General features: G+C 36.2%; 1 protein-coding gene across 2 annotated transcripts in view; it reads right to left on the bottom strand.

Moving 5' to 3' along the window:
- The window catches only part of LOC128983126 (5'-3' exoribonuclease 2 homolog), a 237619-nt gene that overhangs the window by 156314 nt on the left and 59143 nt on the right, over nucleotides 1–22162 (bottom strand). For both annotated transcript variants that reach the window (XM_054402296.1, XM_054402297.1), the window contains exon 4: nucleotides 16074–16247. In XM_054402296.1, coding sequence (XP_054258271.1) covers nucleotides 16074–16247 — 174 coding nt within the window. The remainder of the gene's footprint in view (nucleotides 1–16073; nucleotides 16248–22162) is intronic.

Raw genomic sequence — 22162 nt, 5'->3', positions numbered from 1 at the left:
TGCTCGCATCTTCGATATTCTCGGGTGGGTTTCACCTGTCGTTATTTGGGCAAAAATTCTGATTCAACATCTCTGGACCCTAGGCATAGGGTGGGATGACTTACCTGATACATCGATCCAAAACGAATGGTTCAAGTTTATAAATGAGCTGCCCTTACTAAGTGAAGTTACAATAACCCGCTATTTTTTGTCTCCTGCTTTCAAGGAAATTTCGCTCCATGGCTTCGCTGATGCTTCAACCCACGCTTACGCTGCTGTTGTTTATCTACGAGTTGTGCATGAAGATAATTCAGTATCATGCCATCTTTTTCTCTCCAAATCAAAGGTTGCGCCTTTAAAAACCACTTCACTGCCTAGATTGGAACTTTGTGCTGCAGTATTACTCGCCAACTTAATTGACTATTGTAAAACCATGCTACACAAACGTCTGAACTTCTATCCTGCTGTCTACGCTTGGTCTGATTCTACGATCACACTAAATTGGATTCATAACTCTCCCCATGTTTTAAAGACTTTTATCGCCAACAGAGTTGCTGTTATCCAAGAGAAAACCAACCCGAATCGTTGGTTTCAAGTTCCTACAGCCACCAACCCTGCAGATTGTGCCTCAAGAGGACTGTTTCCAAGCCAGTTAATCAACCATGAGTTATGGTGGCAAGGCCCAAGCTGGTTATTAAAGGATTCAGCTCTTTGGCCTAAACAAGACTATGATCAAGTTCCCCTAACACAACTACCTGAAGCTAGACAATGCTCTCATCAGAGTAATTTTTCTAAGGTGGTCACTAGTGATCTGTCCATATTGGAACGTTTTTCAACATTTGAGCGTTTGAAGAGAGTGACCGCTTGGTGTCTTCGCTTCGCAAACAACTGTTCTAAACCTCGTGATAAAAGGGTTTTTACCCCCTTAAGCATTGAAGAATTGCATACTTCTGTTAACCTGTTGGTTATGAAACTCAGAGTACCTACTTTGCTGATGCATTTAGCAATTTAACGTCTAATATTCCAGTGACGGGAGCTCTCGCTAAACTTGACGTCTTTATCGACTCTAATGGAATTTTGAGAGTTGGAGGTCGATTAAAACTTTCAGATGTGAGTTATGACCAAAAGCATCCTATTTTGCTGCCTAAGCAAGCACATTTGTTGTCTTTAATTGTTGATCACTATCATCGCATCTATCTTCACATTGGCCCACGAAGTTTACAATCAATTATACATAGAAGATTTTGGATTCTTTCTAGCCGCAACTTGATACGAAAGCGCTTAGGATTATGCAATCAATGCGCTAGATTCAAGGCTCTAACGCCTCAACCCTTCATGGCATCTTTACCTGCTGCAAGACTTCAACGAAACAAGCCCTTTCAACAAGTTCGTATCGATTTTGGTGGTCCATTACAAACCAAAACTCATCATGCACGCAAACCTTTAATATACAAGTCATACTTGTGTCTCTTTGTATGCTTATCCACAAAAGCAGTACATCTTGAAGTTGTCTCTAGTCTTTTGACTGATGATTTTTTAGCTGCCCTCAACCGATTTATTGGTCGACGAGGAATCTGCTCAGATATTTATTCTGATAATGGTACAAATTTCATTGGCGCGTACAAGCAGATCAAAGAAGTTTATCAGTTTTTGAAACTTAACACTCCAGCTATTCTAGTGGCGCTAAGCGTTAAGGAAATTCAATGGCATTTCAACCCTCCATCTGCCCCGCACTTTGGTGGATTATGGGAAGCAGGCATAAAGGCAGCTAAATATCATTTGAAACGTACTGTTGGAGAGCAAATACTTACATTTGAAGAGATGTCTACACTTTTTTGTCAAATTGAAGCAATCTTAAACTCCCGCCCTCTATGTGCCATATCTACCGATGCAAACAAATTTGAAGTTCTCACACCAGGGCATTTCCTAATCGGAGATTCGCTAGTTGCTCCACCACAACATGACCTAACTGCTTTACCACCTAATCGTCTTTCTCGATGGCAGTTATTACAACAAGCATCGCAGCATTTTTGGAGTAGATGGAGCAGTGAATACTTACATACGCTGCAGCAGCGTACAAAATGGACTAAAAAACCACATAATCTTGCAGTAGGAGATATTGTACTTTTGAAAGAACCCAACCTTCCTCCACTTCGTTGGCCTATGGGAATTATCACAGCAACTACTTATGGACCTGACGGCATTGTTCGTGTGGTTTCGCTGCGCCTAAAGAATGGACAGACACTGGTCAGACCTGTAGTGAAGCTCTGTCCACTTCCAATTGAAAATTAAACACAAAGAACATTTTACCGCCCCCACATCAAGAACTATTTGAATGAAGATTTCCCTTTTTTTATTTTTATATAAATTTCAATTTAATTTTACTTTATTCAAACTAAATAATTTAGTTTGGCGGGCGGTATGTTAGAAGGAGTAATTATTTTATGTATTATTATAACCCCATGAAGAAGAGTTTTATTTAATTTAAATACATAACAAAAGAAGAATTAATTTTAAGTTAAAAATTAATGTACATTCAAATTTCCCGCCTACTCCCCACTACTCAAGACGACACTAACCAAGATGATGAAGCCGCCATCTTGTGACCTTCACTTCAATGTAATATTTCAAGGTTAGTGCATCGCCAAAATTTGTCTCTTCTTTTTAACAACGCATTTTACATTTTCTAACTTTTATTTTTTCGCTTTACGCAACACTCTTTATGTTACGAAGAAAACGTTGAGCAAGTAATTAAGCAGTTAAAACTTCAGATAGAGAAGATGGAGGCGTCTCTGTGTCAACTGAAAGAAGAAATCAAAAACAAAAACGCAATAATAAATTTAATTCAATCTGATAATCTTCGTCTACAAGAAAAAGAAAAAAACAAGTTACCAACTTCGACCTTATCTAAAGACAGAAAATCATCACACCTAAAAAATCCTTTACACCAAGTAAAACTCCGGATCAATTAAACTCGACTATTGTAAACAACAGGTTTGCGTCTCTTGCAACTGAATCCTCGCCATCTGAATCTTGTGGTCACCTGGTTCAAGTCCAAGCTCAGGTCCACAGACCGGCAACACCTGAATCGGTGCCAGTAACATTTGAGGCTCATCCCACTGTAAGTTCTGTAACTAGAAGGAAGAGATTTACAATACTGGCTGACAGCCAAGGAAAAGAGTTTGCTAATTACCTGGGGGAGTTAGAACAGGACTATGAAGTGTTTGTATATGCAAAATCAGGCGCCAAACTGAAGCATGTGATTCATGACGGCCTGGGCATGGTGAGGGATTTTAATGAAGACGACTTTGTCATTATTTTGGCTGGTACAAACGATCTGCACTACAAAGAACCATCTCAGCTTACTATTTCACAGGGAATACGATCACTCCTTTCACTTAAACTCAAAACCAACATCCTCATCAACAGTGTGCCTTATCGTCACGATGACTCCTCACTCAATAACAACATATACTTCAGTAACCACACTCTGGCAAATGCAATAAAAAACTATTCTGTAAACCTCAAACTGTTTTATCATGATGTCAACACCGTCCTTACGAGACAGGATTTTACAAGACATGGACTCCACTACAGCCGGCGTGGTAAACAGAGTTTAGCTAGTCACATCACCAAGTTCATCAGGCGAGCCAAGAGTCAGTCATCTACCCCAGCTCCGGTTTTGGCAGATGGTCTTGTTACACCTTCTGGTCTTGTTACACCTTCCAAGATGCGTGAAGCTGGAAGAGGTGGTCCATCTGCTGAGAGAAGTACCCCTACTGCCGTAGACGCCTTATTCAACACAACCTCTCTTATTGAACCTTACCCTGATGTGACATCTCAAACTTCACCACAGCCTTCACCTTCCTCCCCATCATCAGCAGAGCCATTCAGAGAAAGCCAGACCCCTAACATCAATAGTTCCTTCAGAGAGTCCACATTCTCTTCCAATGATGACTTCCCACCGTTACCAGCAATTGCAAAATCTCCGTTTGAAAATTATTTTTTAGAAAGGGAACTCGACTCAAACTTGAACCCGACAAATTAACGTCAACTGATTTTTTTATTTACCATCTCAACATAAGAAGTGCACGACACAAAATAGATGAGCTTTGCGCCTCCTGGAGCCAGCCTCCAGACATACTGTGTCTCTCGGAACACTGGCTGCATGAGGACGAGCCTTTTATTGTTCCTAATTTTACTTGTGTCTCTAAATTTTGTCGAGGTTCAGGTTTGGGTGGTGGTGTTTGTATCTACTATAACAACCATAGTATGTTTAATCTTAAAGTGTCAAAGTATAGAAATAACATGGTTCAGAAGCTATGTAAAGCCAATTCCTTCGAGTTTTGCGTTGTAAATATTAAAATTGTAAATAGTATGGTTTTAAATGAAGACTTGAATTGAACAAGACTTGAACACAATAATGAACAAGAATTCATTAACTCATTTGAAAAGTTAATTCATCATCTATTGAAAAGAAAATATATGTTAATTGTACTGTGTGGAGATTGGAATATTGATTTTCTTAATTCTGTTAATCCAAGTATTGAGAAGCTAAGAAATATCTTTTTATCTTTCAATTTACGTGAATTCAATCATGCCACTAGAATCACTGACACCAGTGAAACCCTCCTTGACAATGTTGTTACCAATTTAAACACTGAAATAGTTTCATGTCGTTCATTTATAAACACATTATCAGATCATGATTCTCAGCTAGTAACAATAAGAACCAATTTCAAACCAACAGAATTATTTGTTAAGAAACGATCCTTCTGTAAACGTAATATTTCTAATTTTAAGGAAATTTTGTCTCAGGTAGATTGGAGTAGATTGCACCAGGTCAATGAAGTGAACAGTAAATTTGAATTTTTTTATGGTATTGTCCAAACATGTTTTAATAGATCATTTCCTTTAAAGAAAATTAAGAAAAAAAGGGGGAGAAACAAAAAACCATTGAGTAAGGAGTTGAAAGATTTTGCCAATAGTAATGTCGATTTGGGTATTCTCGTCCGAAATACTAAGGATCCAGCCTTAAAGGAACTTTTGAAAGAGAGAAAAAAACTGTTCAGGAGGCTTTTGATTCAGGAAAAACGTACAGATATCTCATGTGAATTAGAGAAAGCTGACTGCATGCAAAAGGCCCTTTGGCATATTGTTCGTAGAGAGACCTGTGAGTTGAAACCTTCTTCTTTACCCATCTTAAAATCCCAGGATTCATTGGTTCAGTCACCTTCTGAAGTAGTAAATCTTTTTTCGGAACATTTCTCAGGTTCTTTTGTTGGATCTATATTTGGTGAATCGTCTACTGCAGCCAATCTTGTCCAGCAGACCCCTCTAATGCATTCTTTGTTTTTGTCTCCAGTTACTTCCAGAGAGATAGAGCAAGCAATTCAATCGCTTAAATCAAAAACGTCTACAGGCTCTGACGAAATATCCAGCTCTCTTTTAAAGCAAATGTACACATCCATTTTAGACCCTTTAGTTTATCTGTTTAATGCTTCCATGTCATCAGGTATTTTCCCCGATATTTACAAAACAGCAAAGATTGTCCCGGTCTTCAAGAAAGGTGACAAATGCGATGTTAACAACTATAGGCCGGTTGCTCTTCTTTGCACTTTATCAAAGGTAATGGAGAAGGTTATGTATTCCAGGTTAATGAATCATCTAGACATGAATAACATTCTCATACAAAACCAATATGACTTCAGAGCGGGTCGCTCAACCACTCAAGCAATTGTTGAGTTTGTTCAGGATGTATTATCCAACCTTGAACAGCGCAAACCAGCCCTGAGTGTATTCTGTGATCTTTCGAAAGCTTTCGATACAGTTAATCACAATATTCTTTGTGAGAAACTGGAAAAATATGGTGTTCGAGGAGTTCCACTAGCTTGGTTCCGATCGTATCTTTAAAATAGAATGCAATTTGTTGAGATTTTAGGATTTCGGTCGCATCTCGCAGAATGCAAGTTCGGGGTTCCTCAGGGTATTATTCTCGGACCATGGTTTTTTATCGTGTATATTAATGATCTATCAGCACATCTTCATTCAGCTAAATCAATATTCTATGCGGATGACACAACCTTACTGTTTGGAGGTCCATGTTCCAATTTGCAATCTCGAGTTGAAGAGTCAGTTAGTTCGCTTTTAAGTTGGTTATCGCTGAACAATCTTAGACTAAACTCCGATAAGTCCGTTTTCATGCAATTCCTAACTCTCAATAAGATCCCTGAATCCGTCTCGTTGAATAAGTTCGAGATAGAAGAGTGCTCTGTTGTGAAATTTTTAGGTCTAACTGTGGATAAAATGTTGTCATGGTCCAATCATGTATCACAGCTTTGTTGCAAGTTGAACCGCATCTGCCATGCACTTAGGACGTTGCAACCTCTTCTTGACTGGAAAATGTTAGTTGCAGTCTACTATGGTTGTTTTTTCTCAGTCATGACTTATGGTATTGAAGTCTGGGGTGGTTCTTCCCATGGTGATAAGGTCTTTACCGTACAAAAAAGGGCAGTGCGTATCCTCAATTGCTTACCACCACTCCATTCATGCAGAGGAGTCTTCCGGCTTTAACTACAGGCCCTTGCCTGGTAGAATTGGCAACGTCACAAGTGGTGTTGATTTGTGACATACGTCCCATAAGATAACATGGCAGACAGGTGACATCAGCTCATTAATTCGCACTTTATTGATTTAAACTTAAATTTATGAACATAAATTTAAATTTAAATAAATAAATTACTTAAAGGTGGCCGTGCATACACACTCACGTCAATGAGTCACCACGGCAACGTGTCACCACGACAACCCGCCACCACCAGCTTTTATCATAGGTGGCGGGTTGTCTTGAAGCTCCATGTTTGATGCTGTCAACATGGCCGCGGCCTGGAGTTAAAGGCGGCTGTGCATGTACGCTCCATGTTCGGTGCCGTCAACCCGCCACCTCGCACGTAGACGTCAACCAGACACCACGTCAACCCTATTATATTCTGTATAATTAAATATAATTCATAATTGCAGCAACCCTATTATATTCTGTATAATTAAATATATGATATTATCATTTAGAATAACACTCTAATTAGAATTTTTTTCACGAATTATAGTAAATACTGTTGTCATAAGGTTTTGCCTAACTTTTACTTACAAAGTCTAGGTACAATACACTATTACTGCCTTGCTATTCACAAATTGTCAAAACAAAAACAAAAAAGTGTTATAACTTTTGTAAAAATTATAATTACAAACAGATAAAGAATCCTATTTTTGAAAATGGAAATGCAAATCGATAACTTTAAAGAATAAAGTAAAATGTTAGTCTATTTGCTGTTTATTGCTGTCAAACGAAATTAAAGCAGGCGGCACTGGTATACAGTCCCGCATCGTGGCACCAGCAAAAATCCTGTGTAATACGGGACTGCAAGTTGTTCCGCTTGTTGAACTCTAATATAATCACAATAATCTGTTAAACCTAGTTCTCTAAATATAAATTGCAATTAGAAAAGCACTTTTATAAAGTTTTTTTACACGAAATAAATTAAATACAGTTGTCATAAGGTTTTGCCAAACTCCTAGTTACAAAGTATATGTACAACGCACTATCACTGCCATGTTATCCAAAAAATTTCAAGTCAAAAGCAAAAAAGTGTTATAACTTTTTTTTTATGATAATTATAAACAGATAAAGAATCCTATTGTGGAAAAGATAAATGCAAATCAAAAACATTTAAGAATAAAGTAAATACTTAGTCTATTTGCTATTTTTTATTGCTGTCAAACGAAATTAAAGCAGGCGGCACTGGTACCTATCCCGGCGGGATCACTACCAGTACCGGGAGGATAAATACACGGGACCGTAAACTGGTCCCGCATCCCGTTTTCACACGGGACTTCAATAAGGTACCGTGTACCGTCACTCGGGACATAGCCGCAGTCCCATCTTTAAACGGGAGGCTGGATCACTACTAGTCCCGTGTGGCAAAGTAAAACGGCACCGCATACTGGTCCCGCATCCCTTTTGTACACGGGACTGTTAGGAGGCACCGCGTCCTGCACTCCGGGACATCACCACAGTCCCGTCTTGAAACGGGAGGTAGGATCAACACCAGTCCCGTGTAAACTGTGTAAAAAGTCATGTCCTGTGCTGGATGGTGTTAGAGCCTATGTTAAGAACTGCCCTCGTCATCATCCCTTGTGATATTCCTTCTCCTCCCCGTCATCATCCCTTGTGATATTCCTTCTCCACGCCGTTATCATCCCTTGGGAAATTCCTTCTTGTGATATTCCTTCTCCACGCCGTTATCATCCCTTGGGAAATTCCTTCTTGGGATATTCATTCTCCACGCCGTCATCATCCCTTGGGGTATTCCTTCTTCTCGCCGTCATCATCCCTTGGGATATTCCTTCTCCTTGGCATCATCATACCTTGGGATAATCCTTCTTACAATCAGTTGTCATCCTCACCACCGCTCTAAGGGACATTCCTTCTCCTTGGCGTCATCATCCCTTGGGCTATTCCTTCTCTTCGGCGTCATCAGCCAAACATGAGTGTTTTTCTGCCGAACACCATCAGTGTGAGGAAGAAGTTTAAGAGGCAAGTGTAAGTGTATCCCGCATAACGGCACCAATACCAATTTATTATTGAAACGCCACCCTAAGTAGTACCAATCTAATGGTTTTATGGCACCATGTATTGGTCCCCTGACACTGGACTACCATTCGGTCCCTCTTATAGTATCAATCCGTCACCGGAATTAGTACCAAACTCTTGGTATCTATGGCACCGTGTATTGGTCCCTTGTCACGGGACTACAATACACACCCTTTCGTATGTTCCTAATGTATTCAGTATAATTACTTAAACCTTTTGTTATAAATATAAATTCCATTAAGAATATCACGTTTATAAAGTTGTACATTTGTTATTATAGTATATACAGTTGTCAAATTGTTGCCAAACTTCTAGTTACAAATTATAGGTACATCGCACTATAACTGCCCTGTTATTCACAAATTTCCAAGTCAAAAGCAAAAAAGTGTTATTAATTTGTTAACAATTAGAATTGTAAACGGGGAAAAAATCCTATCGTTTGTTAGATACAGTCAAATTAAAAACTGTCAAGAATAATTTAATTAGTTAGCCTTTCTGGTAGTTAATGATGTCAAACGTTATAAAAGGACCCCGCACTGTTATTTTATCCCGCATAACGGCACCAATACCAGTCCTAAGTTTATTATTGAAACGCCACCCTAAGTAGTACCAATCTAATGGTATTTATGGCACCATGTATTGGTCCCCTGACACTGGACTACCATTCGGTCCCTCTTATATTATCAATTCAAGATAAATTTTAAACTAAAACTGTTCAGAATTATTTAATTAGTTAGCCTTTATTGTATTTGTTTATGTAAAACTGAAGTAAATCATTTAGTGTAATTATGGGACATGTTATTGGTCCCGCTTAAACCTATTTTTCTAAATATATATTCAGGATAATCACTTAAACCTATTTTTCTACATATATATTCCATTAAGAATAACTTGTTTATAAAGTCCTAGCCATGTTATTATAGTAAATACTGTTGTCATAAGGTATTTTCAAACTCCTAGGAACAAAGTCTTTGTACTACTCACTATTACTGCCTTGTTATTCACAAATTCTCAAGTCCAAACCAAAAAAGTGTTACAACTCTTATAAAAATAATAATAAAATTATAAACAAAGAAATTATCCTATTGTTGACGAGATAAATTCAAATCGAAAACTTTTAAGAATTATGTAATTAGTTAGCGTATTTGGTAGTTATTGCTGTCAAACTTAAGTAAATCAGCCCGCACTGTTATTGTATACCGCAACACGGGACTACCACACTGTCCTATTGAAATTCTAATAGAATTATGTCTATAACTATACTTTTAAGTAGATTTGTAAATATGTATAGTAATCCTATTGTTTATATTTTCAATACGAATCCGATGTTATTTAGCAAAATTCCAAACGTGAGTATTTTCCAATGTTATGGTTGTCATACTATAGCGGGACTTGTAATGAGTCCCGCTTTAAGAATGGTCCCTAGCTTGCGTAAGGCCATTTCAACACGGCACTATCACTAGTCCCGCCACTTTTAAATGCAAATATATCCACACCTAGTTCAATTATCGCTCTGAAACTTTAATAGAATGTGTCCGCCACTTTGTACTACTGGCATTTTGCAAAAAAGTTCACATTTCGTCCCTCTAACTACCTTAAAAAGCCTAAAATGGGCCCCTAGTGGCTTCACCCCTAGAGGTCTATGGTGAAGCGCAGATTAACCTAAATTCTCGCAAATGTTCGTTTGACCCCTAGAAGGAGATTGTTCTTACTGTTAATTGTTTTTCTGGCAAATCTTTGTTGTAATTTAAAGATAAAGTTTTAATATTATGATTGTATACCTTGTATTTGCTTAGTAATATGCTAAATAAGTTGAAAAGTGGGCGTGGTTTAGGTAACTAAACTGGGCCAATAGGAAAACGCCAGTTTAGTTTTCGTTAAACTGGACTAATAGGACAGAAGCTCGGCAGAAATTTTAAACTTGAACCTTCCCCTTTTGCTTGTCATTCCAGTTTGATATCTTCCATTTTCCATGCCTGTTATATAGCATTAAAGATTTTATGTGTTATTTTTGTATTATATAAAATCAGAATTATAGTAAATGTAGTAGTATAGTATTTTAATAAAGTAACGATTCCTGTCCATGTGTAGGGGTATATTATTTTATATATTCTAAAATATATATATATATATATATTCAATCATTAATTATAATCTAGGCGTTGATTATTTCACTAATGTAACGCATATTGTTAATGCTAACGGACCATTGACTATGGAAGCACCCAAGGCCTAAATATGTTAATTGATTACTGTAAATGATTATTCTATTAATGTAAAGCTCGGCATATAATATAGGCATTGATTATTTCACTTATGTAACGCAGCTTGTTCATGCTAACGTACCATTGACTATGGATGCACCTAAGGCCTACATAGGTAAATATCTTATGTCGATATATATCAGGCGTTGAGTAAAGTATTATCAACTTAATAATTATTCTAGCCGTTGATTATTGTACTAATGTAACGCTACTTTTCCATTCCCCCGTACCATTGAATCTGGATTTACCCAAGCTAACAGAGCTTTATATATAAACTTGACAGTTATTCTAGCCTTTGATTATTGTACTAATGTAACGCTACTTTTCCATTCCCCTGTACCATTGAATATGGATTCACCCAATCTAACAGAGCCATATATATCAATTTGACAGTTATTCTAGCCGTTGATTATTGTACTAATCCCCCGTACCATTGAATCTGGATTTACCCAAGCTAACAGAGCTATATATATAAACTTGACAGTTATTCTAGCCGTTGATTATTGTACTAATCCCCCGTACCATTGAATCTGGATTTACCCAATCTAATAGAGCTATATATATAAACTTGACAGTTATTCTAGCCGTTGATTATTGTACTAATCCCCCGTACCATTGAATCTGGATTTACCCAAGCTAACAGAGCTATATATATAAACTTGACAGTTATTCTAGCCTTTGATTATTGTACTAATCCCCCGTACCATTGAATCTGGATTTACCCAAGCTAACAGAGCTATATATATAAACTTGACAGTTATTCTAGCCTTTGATTATTGTACTAATGTAACGCTACTTTTCAATTCCCCGTACCATTGAATCTGGATTTACGCAAGCTAACAGAGCTATATATATAAACTTGACAGTTATTCTAGCCTTTGATTATTGTACTAATGTAACGCTACTTTTCAATTCCCCCGTACCATTGAATCTGGATTTACCCAAGCTAACAGAGCCATATATATCAATTTGACAGTTATTCTAGCCGTTGATTATTGTACTAATCCCCCGTACCATTGAATCTGGATTTACCCAAGCTAACAGAGCTATATATATAAACTTGACAGTTATTCTAGCCGTTGATTATTGTACTAATCCCCCGTACCATTGAATCTGGATTTACCCAAGCTAACAGAGCTATATATATAAACTTGACAGTTATTCTAGCCTTTGATTATTGTACTAATGTAACGCTACTTTTCAATTCCCCGTACCATTGAATCTGGATTTACGCAAGCTAACAGAGCTATAAACTTGACAGTTATTCTAGCCTTTGATTATTGTACTAATGTAACGCTACTTTTCAATTCCCCCGTACCATTGAATCTGGATTTACCCAAGCTAACAGAGCTTTATATATAAACTTGACAGTTATTCTAGCCGTTGATTATTGTACTAATGTAACGCTACTTTTCCATTCCCCCGTACCATTGAATATGGATTCACCCAATCTAACAGAGCCTTATATATCAACTTGACAGTTATTCTAGCCGTTGTTTATTGGGTAATTATATCGATCACGGACGTGTCGCGAAAAAAATTTTTTGTTCACTATTTTTTGTATACTTATGCTAAATTACATCCTGAATTCAAAAATGATTGCCATTTTAGCCGGAAAAACACCATTTCCCGGAAAAGCGGAAAAACGGAAAAAACAAAACTTTCACGGAAATGGGTCATGTGTATACTCAAATTAACCGGTAAAGCAAAAAAATTTCAAGATCCGATTAATATTGACGGAGATACGGCCGAAAAAGCGCGGCCGGAAAAGTTCATTTGTCAGAGGAACAACGGCATCAGGAGGATCCGTAGGTGCTGCTGTCTGTGGGAGCGATTTAGAGGTTATTTGGTGAATATATATTCTTTATACCTTTGATTATAATAGGTTAGGTTGGGTTAGGTTAGGTTAGGTCTAACCTAACCTAACTTAACCTAACCTAACCTAACCCAACCTAACCTAACATAACCTAACCCAACCCAACCTAACCTAACCTAACTTAACCTAACCCAAACTAACCTAACCTAACCCAAACTAACCTAACCTAACCTAACTTATCCTAACCTAACCTAACCTTTTTTTGGCCATTTTGACGCTAACTCGATTTACCGACGCTTTTCCTGCCATATCTCCGTTAATAGTAATCGGATCTTGAAAAATCTTGCATATTCTTGTTCAGTTCACTCTACCGGTTAATTTGAGTATACACATGACTCATTTCTGCAAAAATTGGTTTTTTCGTTTTTCCGGGGAAACCGCACTTTTTCGGCCGTATCTCCGTTAATATTAATCGGATCTTGAAATTTTTTTCAAATTCTTGTTCAGCTCGCTTTACCGGTTAATTTGAGTATACACATGACCAATACCGCTAAATTTTTGTTTTTTCCGTTTTTCCGCTTTTCCGGAAAAACTTCTTTTCCGACGAAAATGACAATCACTTTTGAATTCAGGACGTAACTTAGCATAAGAATAGAGAACAAAAAAATTTTTTCGCGACATGTTTGTGATCGATATAATTACCGATTATTTTACTAATCCCCCGTACCATTGAATCTGGATTTACCCAAGCTTTGCCGCGAAGAGGTCCCTTTTTCCTTTCCGCCTCACATATATATATATATATATCTACTGAGTTTGGCACGTACTTTAACAGCACATTGAAGAAAGAAATGTCAAAGAACAATGTTGTAGTATAGTTCAGTACTAACAATAGACTCTCATCTGCATTAAGAGAAGCAATAGGAATAAATCCACTACTGACAAATCGGAAGGATCTGGTGTTTACAAACTTAATTGTGACACCTGCTCTAGTTTTTATATTGGACAAACCGCCCGTTCATTCAAAACTAGATATAAGGAATACCTACCAAAACCATCCATCCACAAACCCAATTCTGCATTTGCTGATCATCTGATAAGTAATAACCACGATGTCTCATCTATTGACAAATCCATCAATGTATTACATTTTTGTAGAAAAAGAGGTCGTTTCCTGGATACAATCGAAGAATATGAGATATTCAAGGCCGGCAAGAAACATCCCCAACACATCCTCAATGAAAAAACATCCTTTGAGTCAAACATTATTTACGAAACAGCCTCATTCATACAAAAGTTATCAGAAGACAATGGCACTGATAACAACAAAGGATAGGAGGGGAGGGGAAGGACACGACGATGGTCAGTCTAGACCTACACCCTGAACCCGCAGCCGCGCCGTGAGTTGTATGTCCATACTTTATTCGTTAAAATGTGTGTACGTGTTCGTTTTTGTTATTTGTTCGTCTCGTTATGTGTTTTTAAAGACTTTATGACGACCTCCTAGGAGCGAAAAACCACGTCTAGGCTTGACAATTACACCATAAGTGTGTCGAAACCGGTAGCCATTAAGTCTACCAAGGATTACGTTGGCAATAAGGTATTTAACCTCTCGATTAGTAATGGAAATTTGCTTAATTGGCAGGTTTGCTGCAGCGGGGGTTTTAGAAAAAAAAAGTGTGACAGCTGGTCCACATAGATGGGATGTCTACTTCAGTATATAATAGCTTTGACAATTGAATTTATACAACTTCAGTATCCAATAGTCAATACTAGTCATTGGTAAAACTTAATCTAACCACTCAAATTAACTAACCTATTAAAAAAATAGGTAACTATATCCAACAAACCATTATACTAGACGCTAAAATAACAAATGTACAGTTGTACTGTTAATAGTGTTTAGTTGTACTATATGGAGAATTTAAACTATAAGCTTAATTAACAGTGACCTAAAAGATAATTAACATTAAGTGGTTAAATCAATGTTATGGTAGCAGGAATACTGTTGTTAGTAGAGCTATAAAAATACTGTAACTTACACAGAAGTTCAAATCAAGTGCAGTATTATTTACAGTTAAGAAATATTGTGTCAAGATTGTAAAGGTGATGTACCGTACACTGTTTGTGTGATGCCCACAAAAATGCATTGGTATATATGATGTGGATGCGATACTTCCTGGTGTGGATTAACGTCCGAACTAGTGAGTACTACAACTATCCGTAGTACTATCCTGATAATTAGACCAATTCGTTAATACCAAGGCAAAAATGTGCTTCGGATTCCACTATTAACTGTAGGTCCTTTAGATGCCATTAGCTGTATGGGATATTAATTAACAGCTGTATCTAAGGAATGTGTTGGCCTTAGTCACTAACAAGACAACAAGATCGTGCCACTCATCCTACACTCATCTCCATTCATACTTGGCTTAAAATACCTACTTTGTATGGTCGCCATTTCAAAGAAAAGTATTAAAGTACTAGCTGTACCCGCGGGCTTTGCCCCGCTTAACTTCATAAGTATTCGCATGGCTCAATCACGTCCTGGTTGAAGTTCGTTCGCTACGCTCACTCACCTTCAGGTTGGAAATCGTTCGCTGCGCTCACTTGTTTTCAAGTTAGCTCGTTCGCTACGCTTACTCGCCTCCAGGTTGATGTTTGTTTGCTACGCTCACTCACCTTTTGGTTGCAAATTAGCTGATGTCATAAATTTAAAAAGTCATCCCTTTTATTGTTTATAATACAGTACTTTTATAAAGGTTTTTATGTTTTAATATTTAACATTGGAGAATTTAAACGTTGTTAAGTGCACAGGTGTGCTGCGATTGGGGTTTAATACATGTGGACTTATTCAAAAGTAAAATAGTTTTCTGTGCTGCAATCTGTAGAAACACTGTGGCACTATTTCAAATCATGACTAATGCTAATACAGAATGTTGTGATTATTCAAACCTACAAAACAGTTGGTGAAAGTAAACATCTGCTTTTAAATAATATTTATTTGTAAACATTGTAGATCAAAAAGTCTGACATTGGCCCACTTAAAACCCTCTGGGGCAGAGCCCTTTTGACGGATCTGCACCAAACTTCACTCGAACCATCCTTGAAAGATGCTTAATAATGCCTGAAAGTTTCATTACAATCTGTCGAGCGGTTTCGGAGTCCATAACGTATATACACACACATACATACATACATAAATACATACATACATAGTTCCTCTTTTATAGATATAGATGTTTGAATGTATTTATTGTTTTTTATATCTTGCTAGTACCATTGCAAATTTTTACCAAGCTAGTTTCTTATATAAATAAAAATTTACCTCAATTTTCACAGATAAAACAATTTTGTTACTTACAGGTGTAATGCAGTTGCTGTCAAAATGAGCTTCTTTAGGTTTTTCTGGAGGCAAGATTAGTCCTTTAGCAGTCATTTCCTTCCGAGCACGAGAGATTTCCTGGATCTTTTCTACTGTTTCTTTAGATGCTCTAAAACGTCTTGATCTTTGTTGATTCATTTTAGCCCTTGGTGCCTGAACATAAACTTGAAATTAACATAATGTAGTGTAGAAAAAGCGCATAAAAAATTGAAATGAAGTAATTATTATGACTTTGGGGAAAAGTGATGATTAAGATAACAATCCAGGTGTATAAAAACAAAACAAAGATGGAAATGTAAACCAAATGTTTAGCAGTTTTACTAATAAAAACATACTTTTATCTAGAGTTCACTAAGTAACTAACAACAAATGTTGCTGAACAGTGAACCATACATTATTGGTACTTGGATATGGGAGGATATTGACCTACCAGAGGTCGCATCACGGAAGTAACCTCCAGGGATGTTTTGTTTTTCGCGATTATATTATTTTGAGTGATGTCGGTCGGCAGTGTGAGTGTCACTGTACCTCACGCACCTCATTCCTGGAATCGAGTGAAGGTCATAACTCACCCCTACTATTTTATATTTGTTAGTTTTGTTCAGTTTTGTAAGAGGCTGGAAGTAGCTTCCGTGTGCGCTCTGTCGTTCCTTGTACAGCCTGGAGGCAACTTCCGTGTGCGACCTCTAGTTTAGTGTGTGCGTTGATTATTGCGTGTAAATAATTATTTTTTTACGATTCATGACATTGTTTAGTAAATACGGTATATAGTTTTTACAAGATGAGTGAAGAAGTTAAATTTGGAATTGCAACACTCTTAGCCAGTGCTGAAAGGGAGATTCGCGAACAACGTGTGTACAGAGTCATTATTAGTATTAAGATACCCATTATGTTAAATTACTTAAAACATCAGGTATTGTGAGTGTTATCATCTAGAACTACATTATACGACATAGGCTAGTGGTAAAATTTAAATTAACTTCTTTGATATATTCTTGTAAAAGATTTCTTCATATACTTTTATGTTACAACATTTCATAGAATAATAGTTTTATTTTATATTTATATAATCTAATTAAGTTATTTTATATAATTAAGACTTCAGTAAACAAATTTTTGATGTTTCAAATTTAAAATAAAAATTAATTTGTGCACTTAAATACAAAATTTTTTGTCATAAATCTTTGTTTTTATTGACCTGGAAGTAACCTCCAGGTGCGCCCTCTCCCGTTTTGAAAACCAATGCGCCCTCTGAAAGGTTAAGTTTAATCTAAATATATACATAATATACAACATAGTGATGTTTTGTTAGAAGGTATGCAATTTGAGTTTTGTGCCAGCACCTTTATTATAAATAAAGAAAAGTATATTATAGTAGGGATTTACAGATCACCTAATTCAATTGTAAGCATATTTTTAGATAGGCTAAGTATTCTTATTGAGTATTTGGATAAGAAATGTGACAAATTGGTTGTAGCAGGGGATTTTAACATTAATGTACTTAAAAATGATAACAAACACAAATTATTTAAAGAAATGTTAAAAAGCCATAATAAGAAATATTGTACCTAGTGGATTTTCCTACAAGGGTTGCAGAAAACACAAAAACAGCTATTGATAATTTTTTAATAAAAAATATAGATTCATCTAAAATTAAGATAGAAGGTCTAATAACCTTTTTATCTGATCATGACGGTCAGTTACTAGAAATTAAATCAAAGAATTAAAAAAAAAATACTGGGCGGCTTAAAAAACAAGAAATACGCAAGTTTTCACCAGTAAACATTGACCTTTTTCTTCTTTTTTGTCTAAAGAAACATGGACTGATGTATATAATGCTGCTCTGAAGGATAAATATGATAACTTTCACAAATTATTATTTTATTATTTTTATCTAGCTTTTCCAAGAATGTTAATCACATAAATTAATAAAAAACCAGTTTGGATATCAGAGGACTTAAAAACCAAACGAACTAATATAATAAAACTAACCAAGGAGTATCGCAAGAATAAAAATAGTAGACTGAAATATCAGTTAGACCAGGAAAAGAAAGATTATAAGGCTAAACTAACCTAAACAAAAACAGATTTTTTCCACAGTAAAATTAATAATTCTTCAAACATAAAAAAAACTGTGTGGAGTATAATTAACTCTGAAATTGGGGATAGGCAGGACAAACAATTTTCTAATTTTAATCTTAAAGTAGGTACTGAAAAAATTTCAGACCCACACTTAATATGGAATACCTTTAATGATCATTTCATTAATATTGTAATGGACTTGGACAAAAGTAGTGACAGTTGCTTTGTCAAGGAAGATGTAATCATTAACTCAAACTGTCATCTGACTGTAAAACCTAAGTTTAGATTTAAACAATTAAATGAAAGGGAGGTGGAAAAAATTATAGAATCTTTAAAAAATAAAAATTCATATGGTCATGATGAATTGCCAGTGACAGTAATTAAAGCTGTTAAAAGTAAATTAAGTAAAGTCTTATGTCATCTAGTAAATTCGTCCTTTGTATCAGGCATATTTCCAAAACAATAAAAGCTTGCAAAAATAATTCCATTACACAAAAAGAATGATACAGCAGATGTTTTAAACTACCGACCAATATCTGTACTATCATCTATCTCTAAGATATTTGAGAAAGCAGTGCACGTGCAGTTATCTGAATTTTTGGAAACAAATAACTTATTGGATGATAACCAGCATGGGTTCAGACATGGTAGGTCAGTTGTTAGTGCTGCTGTATCTTTCATTGAGTCTGTTACAAGACTCAGTAGACAAAGGAAATTTTACAACAGGAATATTTATGGACCTTTCAAAAGCTTTTGATAGTGTTAAACATTCAAAGCTATTATTATTATGGCAATTTTTTATAGTTTCAACAAAATGATGAGATTATGATACGTTTTAAATGTTTTGTTCAAAAATCTATAATTGCTCTTAAAAATTTGAAATTATGAAATCAGTGTGGCATATCAGTTTCAAAGGAACATAATAATTATTCCTTATCGGGCTAGCTTATACATATTGTAAGGTTCAAGAATCTATGTATTAATTTGAAACTGTTTTTCTTTGTCATAGCTAAATTGAGAGAACAGCTGGGCGTAGAAACTCGGTAGAGGTGTCTAAAGAAAGGTCTTGGTCTGTAGATGAGCCATCAAAAGAGAAACGTGGTAAATTCCCTTGGGGCTCTGCCCCAGTGGCCTTTGAATTCCCATCCCATGTAATTCTTATGGAGGAAAAACGGGGTTTTTGTCCCAGCTAATTTGAGAGAACGGCTGGGCGTAGAAACTTGGTAGGGGTCTCAAAAGAAAGGTCTTGGTCTATAGATGAGCCATCAAAAGAGGAACGAGGTAAATTCCCTTGGGGCTCTGCCCCCAGAAGCCTTTAAAGTTGCCTCTTCAAATTTGTTTACCATATGCATAATTCTACACTACTTTTTAATGAAACAGCTGTTAATATTTAAATTGAATTTGTCAAAATGAAGTACAGTATTTGCAATGGGTTTTTCTGATTTTAAAATCGATTTTATTCTGCATCGTGTCATGTTTTGCAATATAATGTTCTATTACCAAATCAGTGGAAAATCCTAATATCACAGTAAGTTAACTCTTAAAATTATTTCTTAGTTTTGGAGTTAACTTATATCTATTGTATGGCTTGGTTTCTGCCTTTTTTTACCACTTCTTGGAGATTGTACGTAGGTGATATTCTTTGGCGTATTGCATCTGTAGACGAAACTTGGGTTGGTGAAATTATTACAATGGAAAAAAGTGAGAAATCCTGGACAATTTGGTATAGGCTAAAAATAAAACTGAATTAACAATATGCAACATTTCTTGAGCAATCATTGAAATAACCGATTTGCAAACAATGGAAACATAGAAAAAGTCATAGAACACAACCAAGTACAAGAAAAGAAATAATGTTTTTTTTTCATTTATAATCGTTATTATAGACAACCTAATGCGGCTATGAGAGGGAAAATTTTTTAGAAACACTAAAAAACAAGATCAGCTTTTTGAGAAAAGATAAGATATTTACAAAAGATTTTGATTATATCTAACTGTTGTGTAGATCGTGAGTATTTCCATAATCTTCGTGAGTCGCCTGTAATGCTTCGCAATTGCTCGAATTCGAGCAACAGGTACACTAGTCTATATATTAATTTGAAACTGTTTTTCTTTGTCACAGCTATTTTGAGAGAAACATGGTGAATTCCCTTGGGGCTCTGCCCCAGTAGCCTTTGAATTCCCATCCCATGTTATTCTTATGGAGGAAAACGGGGTTTTTGTCACAACTAATTTGAGAGAACTGCTGGGCGTAGAAACTTGGTAGGGGTCTTTAAAGAAAGGTCTTGGTCTGTAGATGAGCCATCAAAAGAGGAACAAGGTCAATTCCCTTGGGGCTCTGCCCCAGAAGCCTTTAAAGTTGCCTCTTCAGATTTGTTTACATTACGACCATATGCATAATTTTACACTACTTTTTAATGAAACAGCTGTTAATATTTAAATTGTGATTTATTGAATTTGTCAAGATGAAGTACAGTATTTGCAATGGGTTTTTCTAATTTTAAAATGGATTTTCTTCTGCATCGTGTCATGTTTTGCAATATAATGTTCTATTACCAAATCAGTGGAAAATCCTATTATCACAGTAACTCTTAAAATTATTTCTTTTGGAGTTAACTTATATCTATTGTATGGGTTGGTTTCTGCCTTTTTTACCACTTCTTGGAGATTGTACGTAGGTGATATTCGTTGGCATATTGCATCTGTAGACAAAACTTGGGTTGGTGTAATTATTAGAATGGAAAAGAGTGAGAAATCCTGGACAATTTGATATAGGCTAAAAATAAAACTGAATTAACACTGTTCTACATTTCTCAGGGTGTCCACAGAAATTTTGTCATCAATTTTTCCTGACTTTCCATGACCATTAACCATTGATTTCCATGACTCACGAACTTAACTCAAAAATTATAATATACCGTACACACACGAATAATACTGCCTAGACAAGTTATTTCACAGAAAATATTGAAATATGTCAATGGAGTACAATAGGTACAACAATGGACTAATACAAACTCAAAACCCATAAACTAAGACAACTGTATAAATTGAAATTGTCGTACATTTGTGAAAAATTCGGAAAAATGCTACAATTGTCACGGTTACGGCCGACTAGAGCATTGAAAGGTCCCCTGAAATCCATCCATCATTGGGGATTTCCATGACTTTCCATGACTTTTTGCCTATTTCCATGACTTTCAATGACCATAATTTTTTTTCCATGACTTTCAATGACCATAATTTTTTTTCCATGACTTTCCATGACTATCCCTGACTTTCCAGAATGTGGACACCCTGTTTCTTGAGCAATCATTGAAATAACCAATTTGCAAACAATGGAAATATAGAAAAAGTCATAGAACACAACCAAGTAGAAGAAATAATCTTTGAGTTGCCTGTAATGCAATTGCTCGAATTCGAGCAACTGGTACACTAGTATATATAAAGCTCAAATACCATTCACTCACTCATCACGAAATCTCAAACCATAAGACCTAGGAACCTGAAACTTGGCAGGCATCTTCCTTTTGGGTAGTAGACGCTCGCTAAAAAAGGATTTTACCCTCCGACCTCTGGGCTCCGCCCCAGTGGCTCTGGAGTTTCCCATGTTAACCTTATGAGTACTCATATTTAAATGGAATTAATGAATCTTAACAGCTGTTTCAATTAAACAAGTTGGTTCTGTTCTATGATGTTCAATAGCATTAAAGTTACAAGGATTACCAACAGGGTGCAGCACTATTATTTCTTTTACATTTATGACAACAGCTAATTTGCAACCTGGAGGCGAGTTAGCGTAGCGAACGAGCTAACCTGAAGGCAAGTGAGCGCAGCAAACGAGCTCTAACCTAAAAGTGAGTGAGCGTAGCGAACAAACTTCAACCAGGACGTCAGGACGTGATTGAGCCATGCGAACGAGATCATCTTGAAAATTAAGAAGTTAAACGGGGCAAAGCCCGCGGGTTACAGCTAGTATATATATA

The sequence above is a fragment of the Macrosteles quadrilineatus genome, unplaced genomic scaffold (genome assembly GCF_028750875.1).
Source record: "Macrosteles quadrilineatus isolate MER2022 unplaced genomic scaffold, UCM_ALF_1.0 Scaffold_1__1_contigs__length_201487025, whole genome shotgun sequence".
Classification (NCBI taxonomy): domain Eukaryota; kingdom Metazoa; phylum Arthropoda; class Insecta; order Hemiptera; family Cicadellidae; genus Macrosteles; species Macrosteles quadrilineatus.
The sequence above is the reverse complement of the archived record's forward strand: the minus strand, read 5'-3'. Positions and strand labels throughout refer to the sequence as shown.